The sequence below is a fragment of the Trachemys scripta genome, chromosome 20 (assembly GCF_013100865.1).
Source record: "Trachemys scripta elegans isolate TJP31775 chromosome 20, CAS_Tse_1.0, whole genome shotgun sequence".
NCBI lineage: Eukaryota > Metazoa > Chordata > Testudines > Emydidae > Trachemys > Trachemys scripta.
The window spans coordinates 6967020-6982027 of NC_048317.1; the positions used below are offsets into that span (position 1 = coordinate 6967020).

The window sequence follows — 15008 nt, forward strand, 5'->3', positions numbered from 1 at the left end:
GAGGGCCCGGCCCGGCGCGTGCGTCAGGTTCGGTAGCGCTGCGCCAGGGGCCGGGTAAAGGTGAGGGGGAGAATGGAGGTGCCGCCGCCTTTTCATTCAGGAGCGGACGGGAGCGGGGGGGGGTCGGCGCGGGGCGAAGCCTCTGCCGCGCCCGGGTTCGGGGTGTGGCTGGCGGCTGGGGCGGCTGAGCGGCATCTCCCCCCTCCCCCAGCCCCCCGCCAGCTGCCCTCTGCACAGAGCTGGGGGAGGGGCAGCCCAGGGGCCCTAGCCCCACTGGGGGAGGGGCGGCAGGGCTCAGTGCGGGGGGGTCCCGCGCTCGGGGGCGGAGGGTATCCTGTGCGGGAGGCGACGGACCCTGCGAAGGCTGAGGGACTCCCCCACCCCTCTGGGGGGCTGCAGGGACTCGGCCCTGCTCAGATGCCCGATGCGGGTTTGCTGCGCTGGGGTGGGCAGGGCTGGCGCCTCTCCAGCCGACTTGGCATTTCCCATGTCCACCAAGGGAGAGACTTCGGCTCCAAAGAACATAGGACATACGGTGCCCATAGCCTGATGGCCGCGGGAGTCAAATGAGGCGGGTTCCTAGCTCTGCCACAGACTTTCTGTGGGATGCTTCAGCTTCGTTCTTCAATTCCCCTACCTGTAAAATGGGGATAGTGCGTCCAGTCCCACAGGAGCGTTGTGAGACTTCCTGCTTGTAAAGTTCTCTGACATTCTCAAGTGGAAAGCCTTAAATAAGTAAAATGTGTTGTTGTTTTTTAAGCCTTTCCCGTTTTCATTAGCTTTTCCGCCGGTGGTCCTCCTAAGCAACCAATCTATGCCAGTTTCGCTCTTGACTGCAAATATCAGAAAAACAATAGTGTCTGATTTCTTTTTTTATATAAAGAACAAGGGATTAATGGTGGTGGTGCATGTAATCTCATCCAACGAGACAACTAGTATATAAGTAAAAAGGTGAACTTTGATAACTGTATCTTCAAAACCTTTTCTCAGGGCAGGTTGTAATTTTACCCTGGAATCAGTTTTAGTGGAAGTGTTATTAAAAGCAGATACCATCTCAGACTATCTGAAGTTTAGAATTGTTCTCACTCTTTGGAGCACTGTACACAATCACGGCATCTTTGCCATGTGTCTTTGATAGGTTGGCTGAGTTGGGATATAGGATACTAAATTTGTCAAGCTAGTATGTTGTCCACTAAGAAACGACAGAGGCTACTCTATTTAGATTGCAAGCTCTTTAGGGCAAGGACCATCCTTTTGTTCTGTGTTTGCACAGTGCCTAGTACAATGGGTTTCTGGTCCATGAGTAGGGCTCCTTGGTGCTGCGGTAATGCTAATAATAATTGGACGTGGACTGTTTTAGTTGGAATGTTACAGTGACTTCAGGTTGTAATTCTCCCTCCCTCCCCCCCCCCCCCCCAAATCTGAATATGACTATAGGCCAGGTTGTTGCAGGGGGGGGGGGGTGTTTGTTTTTGGAAGGAGGGAAAACAGTGATAGGTTTTGATTTCTTCTCCCTTTGTGGAATCATTTCTGCTCTAATGTTCTCTCTTTGTTTCTTCTTGTCAGTGATCAGCAGCAGCAATAGGAGAAATGGAGATGCAGTCATATTACACGAAACTCTTGGGAGAGCTCAATGAGCAAAGAAAGAGGGATTTTTTTTGTGACTGCAGTATTATTGTGGAAGGCAGGATCTTCAAAGCTCACAAGAACATTCTCTTTGCCAATAGTGGCTACTTCAGAGCCTTATTAATTCATTACATTCAAGACAGTGGGCGACACAGCACTGCTTCTTTGGACATTGTTACTTCAGAGGCCTTCTCCGTCATCCTAGATTTCCTTTATTCAGGGAAGCTGGATCTTTGTGGAGAAAATGTTATTGAAGTCATGTCCGCAGCTAGCTACTTGCAGATGACTGATGTGGTCAATTTTTGCAAAACATACATCAGGTCATCGCTAGATATTTGCAGAAAAATAGAGAGAGAAGCTGCCTTCTATCAGGCTGATAGTGGAAGCTCTAGTTCTGTCAGAGAGGGCACTTCTTATGGTACAAAGAGCCAGTGCTCTGCCTCCGTCTCTTCTCTGCAAGAAAAGGAAAGGATTTCTGATTGTCAGAGAGATCCTCCCTGTGGTGAATGTAGCAGCTGCCACCCAATGGAACTTGTGGTGAGAGACCCTGTAAGCAGTGATTCTCCAGATGACATTAATTCTTCTCTGCCCAAAGGGGTAGTAGAACCAAAAGTAGAATTTGACTCTGATGAAGTGGAAGTAGAAGTGGGTGAACGACTACAGCAGTATCCAACTCCGTTATCTCTTGAGCAGATGGAAGAGGGGCTGCACAGTGGCCAGGCAATGGACCTAGCCTGCAATAACTATCATATGAAACAGTTCCTGGAGGCCCTGCTACGCAGCAGTGCGGCTCAAAGAAAAGATGATGTGGTTCATCATTTTGTTCGGGGCTTTGAGGGTAGGCCAGAAGATGCAGGGGTGGCCATGAGTTCCATGATGGACATTCACAGCGACTGGTATGGTGAGGATACAGGTGAGATGAGAATTCCTGAGGCTGTAGAGAATGTCTGTATAACAGAGGAGGAAGCTGCTTATTTGTATAACTTTCTATGTTAATTGAACAGTTTATTCTCATTCTTGTTCAGTATACTTCACAGGAAAATATTGCTGAATTTTATGCAACAGCAAAATAAACTATTGTTCTGGACTTCAAAAGAAAGCTGCACTCATTTTGCTCAGTGCAGCATTTGGAAGGTAAGTATTTCTGATCTAAAAACTTGTATTTGAAATAGGTATTTTGGAGTCTAATGTTGGTGACCACCAGTTTACTAAATGGTAACATAATTTGGGACAACACTGGAATGAAGGATGAATGTAAGAAAAACTTTGCCTCTTATAACTGTTAGTATTATGAAGAAGAGTTGTTAAGGATTCAGAAAGACAAACTGATAACCCCATGTTGGTTATGCTATAAACTCTGAGAGGCGGAATATTAACTACACTGCATATTTTCCCTCTAGAGGCAGACTTCCTTCTCCATTGCTGATCATCAGGGCTGCTGCTTTCACTAGCCCAAATGCATGCTGGGATTTCTCAGCACCAGTAGGAAGGCTATGTGGCAGCACCTTCAGGGACCTGAAGGAGAAAAAGCTCATGTAAATATACACATTTCCTAAAATGGCCGTTAACGATTTTGGGTCTTCATCTGCTTGTAATAAAGTTGGAAGACTATTTTTTTTCCCCGAACACTGTCTCTGTTTACCTTTCCAAAACTGTCATTGATGGTGGGCTCTACTCCTTGCCTGAAGAGCACCTCAGTTCTCATAGCCATTCATAATTTGCCAAGTTAAAAAAAAATGATGCAGGCAATAGGAGTTATTCACAAAAATAGCGTATGCTGTAGAAAGTAAAGCTATGTTTATGCCATCACTAGCTCAAGCACACAAGTGTGTTCTTAAAGCCACTTAGAGTTCAGCAGGTCTGTAAGGAACTCTCACTGTGTAGTGAATCAATGTTCATCTGATAAAATCATTAACTATTAGTCAGTTAGCAAAACTGAAATAATATTTAATGGCAGTATTCTGTTACAATAACATCTACTGCTTCCAAAATGCTGTAGCGTAGCAGACATCTAATGGGATAACGTTCTGTTCCATTGATGTTTTTTCAAATAAAACTCTTCAAATTGTTAATCTAGAATTAAAAGTGAAAATACACCTAAAACCTGATTAAAAAATCATCAATAATTAACAGAATTTGCTAGAAACTTTTAACACTAGAAATATGTATTTTAAACATGCATTCAGGGTTCTGTGTCTCCCTTGAAAAAGCTGAATACATCACAAGAACCTAAACCAGCATAAAGAATAGTTTTCTGTCCTACTTTAGGTGCTAGTGACGTCAATTCTTGTAAGAGAAACAGAACCCTGAACTCCGGTCCTGATAGCTAAAGTTATGGAATGAGTCTCAGATATCTTGTTCTTGGAAGTGTGTGTGTGTATATATGTACATGTCTATACATGAATTATTAGGGTCATTACTGATTTTGAGATTTATTGAAAAATATTTTAGTTAATCTTTGAGGCTCCAATACATTCAAGGATTATGTGTATGCATAACTTTAATCATGCATTTCAGTAGGGCACCTTAACGTTAAGGATGTGTTTAAAGTGCTTTCCTGAATCAGCGTATAAAGCTACACACACTTTTTAGTCTCTTAACATCACCACCCAATCCTAGTCATGTTACAAAGGATATCTCTTGTCTATCATGTATTGGCTACCATGAAGAAGCTCAGTAATGCCCATTTTTAAATAAAAATGTAATCTTCAAATACAACTTTCAATTTTTGCATCTTTTCACATGAATTTATCAATGTTTAATTGTATGTGTATATTCTGAATCTAGGCATATTTTACTGGAAAAAAATAAAACACAAACAGCAAATATATTAGAGATGAAAGATTCCTGTTAGTCCCAGTAGAAAGCCTACTAAGACTTGAATGGGGACCGAGGCATAAATTACCTCTAGGGACGGTTCCTCTATGTCTAAATTGAGGCCCATTATTATAGCATATTGGAAAACTTGCACTGCTACTGCCTGTGCACTTTTCTATGGCTGAATTAAAGACTTTAGTTTCCAGTGCTGTTAATATGACACCTTTTTCAAAAATAAACTTGAAGATAACAAGAAAATTTCAATGGCTCGTATATTGAGCATAGTCTAGCAAATACATCACACCAGAAATCAGTGTTGCCAATTTATTAAATGTATTTTAAAACTGCCTGATTTTCAAGGGTGCTAAGCACCTGCAGCTCCATAAGCTTTTAAAAAAGAGACCATAAAATTAAAATCCAAGCGAGCCAAATACAAAGAGGAAAAATTATGTAAGTATTCTGGCCCTAGCTTGCAGGCAAGGATTGTAACGAGCAACCTAGCTAACTTTGTTGAATTGTCTAAAATATATTGTTTTCTTTTTAAAAGGTGATGTGTTAGTTGTGCCAATCAAGCTCCACAAATGCCCGTTCTGTCCCTACACGGCTAAGCAGAAGGGAATACTAAAACGGCACATTCGCTCTCATACAGGGGAGAGACCCTACCCTTGTGAGACATGTGGCAAACGCTTCACCCGGCAGGAGCACCTTCGGAGTCATGCTCTGAGTGTAAGTTTGATAAAAGCAGATATCTGTCAGAAGCAGACTTAAAAATAAATAGTAAACTCCTGTATTCAGTGTTTCTCAGTCATTATGCTGATCTGTGTAAATAATGTATATGTATCACATTTTGATATAAGGCTGTTCTAAAGTACAGTAGAGGATAGAATGATTCTGCTCCCAATATGTAAGGTTAACTGGGCAATGGTTAAGACTAAGAAATTGACATTTAATGTAATACAACTGTTTTAGTCCAAAACCTTTGTTCTTAGAAAGGTGATGTGATCATTTGCCCTGCAAGTTTGGTAAATGCTGTTGTGTGTTTCATCTTGGAATATATGGAAGCAGCATCCCCCAAAAGGAATAAAACAGCAAGATAGGCTAGCCAGTTTACAATGATGTTCTATTTCTCATTGATCAGGTGCACCGATCAAACAAGCCAATTATCTGCAAGGGTTGCAGAAGAACGTTCACAAGTAGCCTATCGCAGGGATTACGGCGCTTTGGCTTGTGTGACAGCTGCACTTGTGTAACGACTACGCATGAGGATTCAATGCCCATTAACCTCAGTCTGATGGAACCTTCATCAGAAGGTCAAGAAAAGGGTGATACAGACAATGATTGGCCTATATATGTCGAATCTGGTGAGGAAAATGATCCAGCTGATGATGATGATGCTGATGATAAGCAGGAGATCCATAGAAGCTTATCAGACCGAGAGGCACTTATGTAGTAACAAAAGGAGGGTTGGCGGATTTAAAGTGTCTCCCCTGTGATTGGTCATTCTGCAGCAGAAAACTGCATATTTAACCAGTTTTGTGGAACTGTGTGTTTTTTATTACTAAATTCCAGTTTTGATAGAACAGGTGGGAAGAACTGGATTTTGGAATTTTGAAATATTTTTTAACTTTTCAGTGCTGTGCACTAGAATTCTGAGGGAATTTTCTATCCTGGGAGAGCAGAGGCTGTCTCCTTGCAATCACGTGTTGTGCTTCTGTACCCTGGCTATGAGGGAAGGATACCGCTCTTTGCAGGTGAAGGATCATCATGATCATTTGATACTGAGTTTCCTCTCACAATGCTGCCATGGTCCCTCAATCCTGGTCTCAAGGGGCCAACCATCATCTTTCTAGGAAGAGATGTGGAGAAAATAAATGTAGTTTTCATCCTTAACCTTGGACTTCTCTAAACTGTTTTGCAATCTTGTCCCTCTTATGCTAGGAAAGTCCTATCTGAAACTGTAAATTCTAACTGTTTGTTTAATCTTAAAACTTTAGAATAGGATTTGACCTGGAAACCACGGTAAATTACCAGGATAACAAATATGCTACAGAGGGAAGCATATTCAGTAGAGAATCTTCACACATGTTTGTTCATATATGTACTTAGAGAGCAAGCTTCTATTTTTGGGCAGTTTTCACTGCATTTCCATCCCTGGAGAACAAGAGAGCTTGGGCTGTGATTCTTCTGGTCCATCTTTGATGCCCATTAGACAGTAGTCCAGGCCTGAGAACTGCACAGAATATTTATTCTATGATCTAGTAAAATAGTGTCCAAAGTGCACTGGTTACTGAAGCAAGACTAAGTGTACTGCCCACCTCTTTTCAACCATTTAAAGTAGAAGTTATAACCTAGCAATCTAGAAAAGTGGTTTCTTTAGTAGATTAAATAGTCAGATTTACCGCTGATCTAGCTGAAGTACAAATTCCAAAAAAAAAATCTGGACTACATATATAACACCATCCCTGCAAACTGTTTTTGAAGAAGCCAGGTGAGACCCCCTTGTAAAATTAGAGACTCCCTGTATGCAAACTTCCCCTTTCCTAATGAGATTTTTCTTCTTATATAATCAAAAATAGTCTTTGATGATTCCTATAATGGTTTGTACCCTTTCATTGTCTTATGAATTCATCCAGGTACTGTCTCTTGTTAAAATTCCAACTTGGACTCTGCGTTTTCCTTGTTGGACAGATACAAGTTGGCTTTTGAAGGAGGTGAGATTACTTTATTTAATTTACCTGTCCAGTACCAAATTGCGGTAGACTATGAAATTAGCTGGGAAACTGTAAAGAGCTCTTGGGTAAGCTACTGCTAAACTTAAGGCTAAAGAAGTTACAATATTGAAGGATTCTGTGCAGTGAAGGTGTATACTGTATGGAGATAGTACGTTCTAACTTGTTCGTAAATGTTTAATGAAAAGCATTGCATTTGGGCCTCCCTTTCTGGATCAAGTGCTAGAACAGAAGATCGCAGACAGACATCATTGACACAGGAAGATCATCTCAGTTAAAAAGACAGTTTTCCTTTCTTATGTTTTAAAGAAGACTTTACATTGAGCAAACATAAAATGGAACATTTTTATATAAAAAGCAGATGATTTAACCAGTCATTTTCTGTATACCTCGTGCTATTATTTCACATATTGGATAAGAACATTCTGCCCCACGGTTCAGCTTCTTTATTTGCTTCATCCTGTAGCAAGGCAATAATCCTGGTGTGATATCACAATCTACTTGTACAGAAGTGATTCTGATATCACAAATGCGGCAGCATGACTTCATTGCAAGATCAAAGAGGATGAATAAAAATGAAACAAGCCTCTGTTTATCTTGAATTACTAGCAAAGTAGCAAAAAAAAAAAAAAAATCAAAGGTAAATAGAGTTGTTTGAAATGTCTCCCCAAAACTCAAAGTCTTACTTTGAGCGCTCTCTTTCTGGAAGATATTTCATTTCTTGCTGGGTTTATTTTCTGTAACTTAAATTGAGGGGAGCAACGTACCGTTAAAAATAAGCTATTTATATTTGTTTTCTAGTTTGTTACAAAACCTCTCCAATCGTCCTTTTTTCCTATTGTTTATACATTGGAGTTGGTGTCTGAACAATTATATCCTAGTTTCATCAGCATAGCAAATTAATATTCGGGCCAGATTTTCCAAAGAACTAAGCGACTACCGGCAGCTCCTATTAGGCACCTGAATGAGTGTCTGGTTCTACAAAAGAGCCCTGGCCACTTCATTTAGGAGCCTAAATGGGAACTGAGCTCTCCTGAACATCCAACTTCAATTTTGGGCGCTAAACTTTTGAAAATCTGGCCTACAGGGTGGGCTTCTAGATCACATAAGCACTTTTGAAAATCCTATCTATAATCCCATGGGGGGTGGTCTTTTTGATTACTTCTGTTTCTGCCCAGCCAACCCAAGTTCACGATGGTATTCTCTGATATCTGCTTATCAAACGAGCAAAGGACTTTGTGTAAGAACATTTGAAAAGGAGTCCTCATAGTTTTGACAACTGAGGACTGAGTTGCATAATGAAGGTGGGGTAGGAATGTAAATAGTCATCCTAACTTTTCATTAGCATGACATCCTGATCTCTATGGTCATTCTGGCAGAGAGGTGCCGCTTCAGTGTAAATATTAGAGGCCACTAGACTTGGAATATTCATTGGATATGGTGCTGGATAGTGTGTTACAATGCATCTTTCTGGTGACTTAGCTTATCAGAGAAACACTGTAGAACTATGTTGAGGCATGTACTAGTGAACTCTGAAATTGTGAAGACCTTCAGAAGAGGAAAATCAGTGCTCTCGTGAAGGCATGTATGCAGTGGATTTAAGAGCTGTGGGAAATACTGCAGTGACCTTCAGCTGTTTGAATTCAGCCTGCTTCATTTGGTTTTAGAAATTTTTGTTGTGTGTCTTGTGCATAGAGAGTGAAATTGTGTTAAGTTTTGTGTAATGTTGGGGCAATGGGTGGGGTGGGAGAGAGATTCCAATCACGTTGCAGTTTGAAAGTGACCAGCAAAATTGCAATTTCTGTTGATCTGTCATAGCGTGCCACTTTGTTTCTCAGTGGGTCCTTAATTCAGCCTCTGTGTTTAGTAGAAAAGGTTATGCTTTATTCAGTTTCTTGTGACAGATGTTTATGTAGATCTATGTTTGCTGTGCTTCCCACCCAATTCCATTATGTTTCCTTGAAATCTTCCATGTAAAGCCAGCCTTTACAAGCTTTGAGAAAGTGACACTTCTGTTCTAAAGAATATTCATATGGTGCTGAATGAAGAATCAAAGAAAATGTTCTTAATAGGCTTGTTTCTGATGTGTTCTTTTCTTTCAAAGTTTTTAAAAGGCCACGAAACTACATATCTTAAATTCTTAGCTCTACATAATTTACGTTATTTAGGAGTATACTTAATTTATTTGCACATAATTGCACTGTTTTTCACTAAAGAAATACATGCTGCAATGATATTAATGGTGCATTGAACTTGTAAATATTAATCTTCCAAATCTGAGTCATTTCATTTGTCTGAAATTTGAACGGTAACTTTATAGCTGGAGTCCTTTTAAATTTAGTCTGCCTAATTAACAGACACACTTATGAGCTGAGCCTTATTTGAACAGCTGATTTAACTACATCAGTGGATACCTGGAGGAGTCTGGAACCTATTGGCCTTGTGTAGAAAGTAAACTTAGTTGAGAGGGGTATGCTTTATAAAACATAGACCAGTTGACTAAATCGAGGAAACTCCAAGTTAAGGCTCACACTCAATTTTTAATTCCCAGACATTCAATCCATCCACTGCTGGCAATGGGCATTATGCAAGCAAAAATCAGATTCACAGCAAGGAAAGATTAAAAGGATGCTATCAACTTTAAAAGCTAGTCAATTTTTTTTTAAAGGGTTTTCAGGTACTACTGATTCTTCCTAATATTTTTTATGGTTTTACAATCATAGTTTCATTTTTAATTTTTATTTTTTTTAAAGAACTTTTTCTTTCCCCTGTTGCTGTGGGGGGATCCTGCACAACTCTCTGGGGAAACAGTGAAACTGACTGTGTTGTCAAATGCACATAATAAACTGCAAAAAACAGATACATAATTTCCCTCCTAATCTCTTTCTGTGATAGTAACCTCTTGGATGATGCCTGTAACAATAATAGGTTTTTAAAAATCCAGATTAAGTATGATTGATTTAAAAAAAAATGTCTTTACCTATGTTGCTTTGTAACCCCTTAGATTAAGTGAAAATTTAAGAAACCCAGTTTACTTTTTAAATGTCTCCCAGTTTAGACAGAAAACTTTTGTTTATTCAGGGGTCTTAGAGTTGCAATGTTTGGGTTTCAAACAGTGCATGGGAATTATTAAGAACATAAGAATGGCCATACTGGGTCAGACTGAAGTTCCATCTAGCCCAATATCCTGTCTTCCAACAATGGCCAGTGCCAGGGGCTTCAGAGAGAGTGAACAGAACAGGTGGTCATTGTGTGATACATCCCCTATTGTCCACTCCCAGCTTCTGACAGAGGCTAGTGACACTCAGAGCATGGCATTGCATCCCTGCCCATCATGGCTGATAGTCATTGATGGACCAATTCTCCAGGAACTTATCTAGTTCTCTTTTGAACCCAGTTATACTTTTGGCCTTCACAACATCCCCTGGCAATGAAGTTGACTATGCGTTGTGTAAAGAAGTTATGTTCTTTTGTTTGTTTTAAACCTGCTACCTACTAATTTCGTTGGATGACCCCTAGTTCTTGTGAAGGAGTAAATAACATTTCCTTATTCATTTTCTCCACACCAGTCAAGGTTTTATAAAGCTCTATCATATCCCCTCTTAGTGTTCTTTTCCAAGTTAAAATGTCCCAGTTTTTTTAATCTCTCCTCATACAGAAGCTGTTTCATACCCCTAATAATTTTTGTTGCCCTTCTCTGTACCTTTTCCACTTCCTTTATCTATCTATCTCTATATTTTTTTTTTTTTTTTGAGATGGGGAGACCAGATTCGCATGCAGTATTCAAGATGTGGGTGTACTATGGATTTATATAGAGGCATTATGGTATTTTCTGTCTTCTTATCTATCCCTTTCCTCATGGTTCCTAACATTCTGTTATTTTTGACTGTTGCTGCACAGAGTGGATGTTTTCAGGGAACTATCCACGATGACACCAAGATTTTTATTGAGTGATAACAGCTAATTTAGACCCCTCATTTTATATGTATAGTTGGGATTATGTTTTCCAATGTGCATTACTTTGCATTTATCAACATTGAATTTCATCTGACATTTTGTTGTCCCGTCACTCAGTTTTGTGAGATTCCTTTGTAATTCTTTGCAGTCTGCTTTAGACTTAACTGTTGTGAGTAATTTTGTATTGTCTGCAAATTTTACCACCTCACTGTTTACCCCTTTTTCCAGATCATTTATGAATATGTTGAATAGCACTGGTCCCGGCACAGACCCATGGGACACCACTATTTACCTCTCTCTATTCTGAAAACTGGCCATTTATTCCTACTTTCCTGTCTTTTAACAAGTTACTGATCGATGAGAGAGTCTTCCCTCTTATCCCAGGACTCCTTACTTTGCTTAAGAACCTTTGGTGAGGGACCTTGTCAAAGGCTTTCTGAAAATCTAAGTACACTGTATCCACCGGTTCACCCTTGTCCATGTTTGTTGACCCCGCTCAGAGAATTCTAATAGATTGGTGAGACATGATTTCCCTCTACAAAACCATGTTGACTCTTCCCTCAACAAATGTTGTTCATCTGTGTCTGATAATTCTGTTATTTACTATAGTTTCAACCTATTTGCCTGGTACTGAAGTTAGGCTTACCAGCCTGTAATTGCCAGGATAGCCAGTGGAGCGCTTTTTTTTTTTTTTTTTTTAAATTGGTGTCACATTAGCTATCCTCCAATCATCTGGTACAGAAGCTGATTTAAATGATAGGTTACATACTACAGCTAGTAGTTCTGTAATTTCATATTTGAGTTCCTTCAGAACTCTTGAGTGAATACCATCTGGTCCTGGTGACTTATTACTGTTTAATTTATAAATTTGTTCCAAAACCTCTTCAAATGACACCTCAATCTGGGACAGTTCCTCAAATTTGTCAGCTAAAAAGAATGGCTGAGGTGTGGGAAACTCCCTCACATCCTCTGCAGCGAAAACTGAGGCAAAGAATTCATTTAGTTTCTCCACAATGGCCTTATCTTCCTTGAGTGCTCCTTTAGCAGTTCAGTCGTCCATGAACATTGTTCAAATGTTTAAAACTAACTTTTATCATTGGAATTATTAATGTGAGGAAACATTTGTTGGTCAGACTGTAAAAGTTTCTTTGCAAACTAAAATTTGGAGCAAAATTTAAATCGGGTGTCCCTCTTCACTTTGATGTACGTTATAAACTTAAATGTATGTTGTGTTTTTTTTATCTTAAAGCCTTACTAGAAAGTGTAAAGTATTAACATAATATGCCATAATCAGTTCACTGAGTCAATTTTTGTCTGTTTCAGTCAGTTTTTGGACTGTTGCAGACGCTAAATAGGTGGAGGTGGTGTTTAAAATCATGTAATGGAGCCTAAGATTTCACTTGTTCTTAAATGAATATAGGTAAGTAGAGAAATATAGTTCCAATCCTGCCAATGGCTCCATGCAGGCATACAAGTCTACCTAAATGGATCTTGTTATAGGATCAGGGTCATAGTTACTGTGTTCTCTGCTGCCAAGGTCAATTCGAACACTCTTTAAAACACAGTTTCTTGACAATGACTATAATACTTTTTTGCTTCTTACTAAATTTTTGTTTGAAGATGGTGTATGCACAGGAACAGATTAAAAACAACAAATGCATTACGTAACCACTTACACATTCATCCCAAAATACCTAGAGGCAGTATTCCACATTTTAAACTAAGGATCTGCAAAACATGATGCAGAATTTTTTTGACTTACAAGAGAACCATCAAAGTACATGAAACCATACTTTTATCACGCTTGTAACTTAACTGGCTAAGGCTCAGATCCTGTAAAGACTGACGCACACATTTAACTTTATGCACATGTGTGGCCCTATTGACTATGAGACTAGTAACATGCATAAAGCTAAGCATGCATCTTAAGGATTAGGGTCCAAATCACTTTGAAAAGTTCTCCAAGCTCTTAATGGTAAGACTGAGTATGCATTGAACTTTTAGCTATTCAGTACCCCTGAAAACAGAAGTTATCATGTGAACACTAAAACTTAATTTGAGTGTAATTGACTATGCTCTAATAAATTTGTTAGTCTCTAAGGTGCCACAAGTACTCCTGTTCTTCTTTTTGCGGATACAGACTAACACGGCTGTTACTCTGAAAGACTGTGTCACTGATATTCAAATCAATTTTCTTGTTTGAGCACAAATAGCTAATGGGGTGAGGGGAAACCAAAAACCACAAAAAACCCTAAAACACACTACATATTGTTCACATGCAAACTTTAGAAAGTTTGCCTTACAATAGCTAAGATGTTTTTAAACTTTTATTACTGGGTAAGGTGGATAATATGACATCTAGTGGATCAACATATTTAGAATACCAGAGCTTTTGGGGCTCAGAAGGTCCTATCAGCAGGTATTAAACCAATGTTCACTAGAATGTTCACTAAATCAAGAAATAATTAATCCATCAGCTTTTGAGCCAGCACCTGACATTGGAACTTTTTTGGCCTGAAAGCTTCTAACTCAAGTGCCAATCCTGTAAATTCCTCTGGGTGAACTTGAGAGCCTCGGTGGGTCAAAATACTCAGGCAGAGGTCGGTCCATTGGATCCTGTACTGTAAATTACTTTTTGACCTAGTAAAGGGTGTTTTTTACCTTTTCCACTTTCTAAGACCAATACAGCTGCAAACATTTTCTGCAGGTTACTGGGTAATGCATTGTCTTGAAATTGATCAACTGGTTTAACCAGAAGTAAACCTTACTATAGTATTAATTGCTATAAAGAAAACATTCTTTGTTTATATTCTAACTCTGCTTTGTGCCTGAAATTTTTTGGTGTTATCCACTTTCTCTAAGTCTGATTCTTGGTATATTTTTCACTGTTTAAATTCTATTTTCTGTTGAATTAACTGTTAAATTAAGAATACAGGAGAAATTTGACTCATTTTAAAAAGTGCCCCAATATTTCTGTTTCACCATGTAATAGCAAATAAGGTGCAAAATTAAAAAACAAAACAAAAAAACACTAAGGCAACCTTTTATCTTGGAAGTGGGAGAACTGACATCTTATCTCCTGGTTCCATAAGCACTGAGGGCCAATAGTTCTATGTGGGACACTAGTCTCACTGTGTCGATCTAAAGCTAGGGTCTTTTCAGTGTCTGACTAAAGATACCAGCACAATATCTAGAAAATTCAGTGTGCAATAGATAAAGCAATGCTAAACAGGCAGAACTTTGGAGATTTATAACGGGACATGTCCCAAGAGTTGCTAATAGGAAAGTGGCTGACATTTTGTCATTGGTTGCCAGGTTTCCAAGTGTATCTGACTGAGACTTGTGTGTGTGTCAAGGTGGATGAGTAAAAACTAAATGAAACCAAAGTTAAGAATTTATGTAGACCCCTACCACCACAGCAGCAGTTTACCCTTGTTAAGGGATGGGGAACAAATCTTTAAGTGCTTTTTGTAACTTTTTTTCTACAGTGGTGCATTACTGAATGTCTTTATTGTATGTTAAATTGTATATGTACTATATATGTTTATATTGTTGTATGTAGTCCAGTTCTTTTATAGCTAAAGAACAAAACAAAAAACAAATAAATATTATGCTAACAATGAGAACATAGTATGATTTTGTTCCTCTTCCTATAGATACGTTAGATGTATGATTTAAGTAGATGGCTTGCTGGTGGCCCTGTGGGATTTTCTGAATCAGTGCTGTAATTTGTCAGTGCTTTTCTTGTGGGGTATAAAGTTTCAGTGGGAATTATAATGGAAGACCTAGAAATGTTTATAGTTTCACTATCCATATAATTATTTGCAATTCCCATTTCAAGGAAAGTGAAATGATGATAATCTGTATCCCAAACATTCT

General features: G+C 39.1%; 1 protein-coding gene across 2 annotated transcripts; it reads left to right on the top strand.

The window, feature by feature from the left end:
* On the top strand, positions 1-7549 carry ZBTB8B (zinc finger and BTB domain containing 8B). Of its 2 annotated transcripts, XM_034754192.1 has the most exons (4): positions 1-60; positions 1567-2539; positions 4991-5169; positions 5582-7549. In XM_034754192.1, exons 2-4 carry the CDS (start codon positions 1591-1593, stop codon positions 5891-5893), a joined length of 1440 nt encoding a protein of 479 aa, XP_034610083.1. In that variant the 5' UTR covers positions 1-60; positions 1567-1590; the 3' UTR covers positions 5894-7549. The 2 variants fall into 2 exon arrangements, with proteins under 2 accessions (XP_034610083.1, XP_034610084.1); XM_034754193.1 differs by lacking the exon at positions 1-60 and having other exon boundaries at positions 1468-2539.
* Positions 7550-15008: the final 7459 nt, after the last annotated feature.

Excerpts from the sequence above, each read along its gene's own strand:
- ZBTB8B (XM_034754192.1), top strand. The coding sequence starts at position 1,591 with ATGGAGATGCAGTCATATTACACGAAACTCTTGGGAGAGCTCAATGAG. Across the intron at positions 2,540-4,990 it reads CTGGTATGGTGAGGATACAG|GTGATGTGTTAGTTGTGCCA; the intron begins GTGAGATGAGAA and ends TCTTTTTAAAAG. Across the intron at positions 5,170-5,581 it reads TTCGGAGTCATGCTCTGAGT|GTGCACCGATCAAACAAGCC; the intron begins GTAAGTTTGATA and ends CTCATTGATCAG.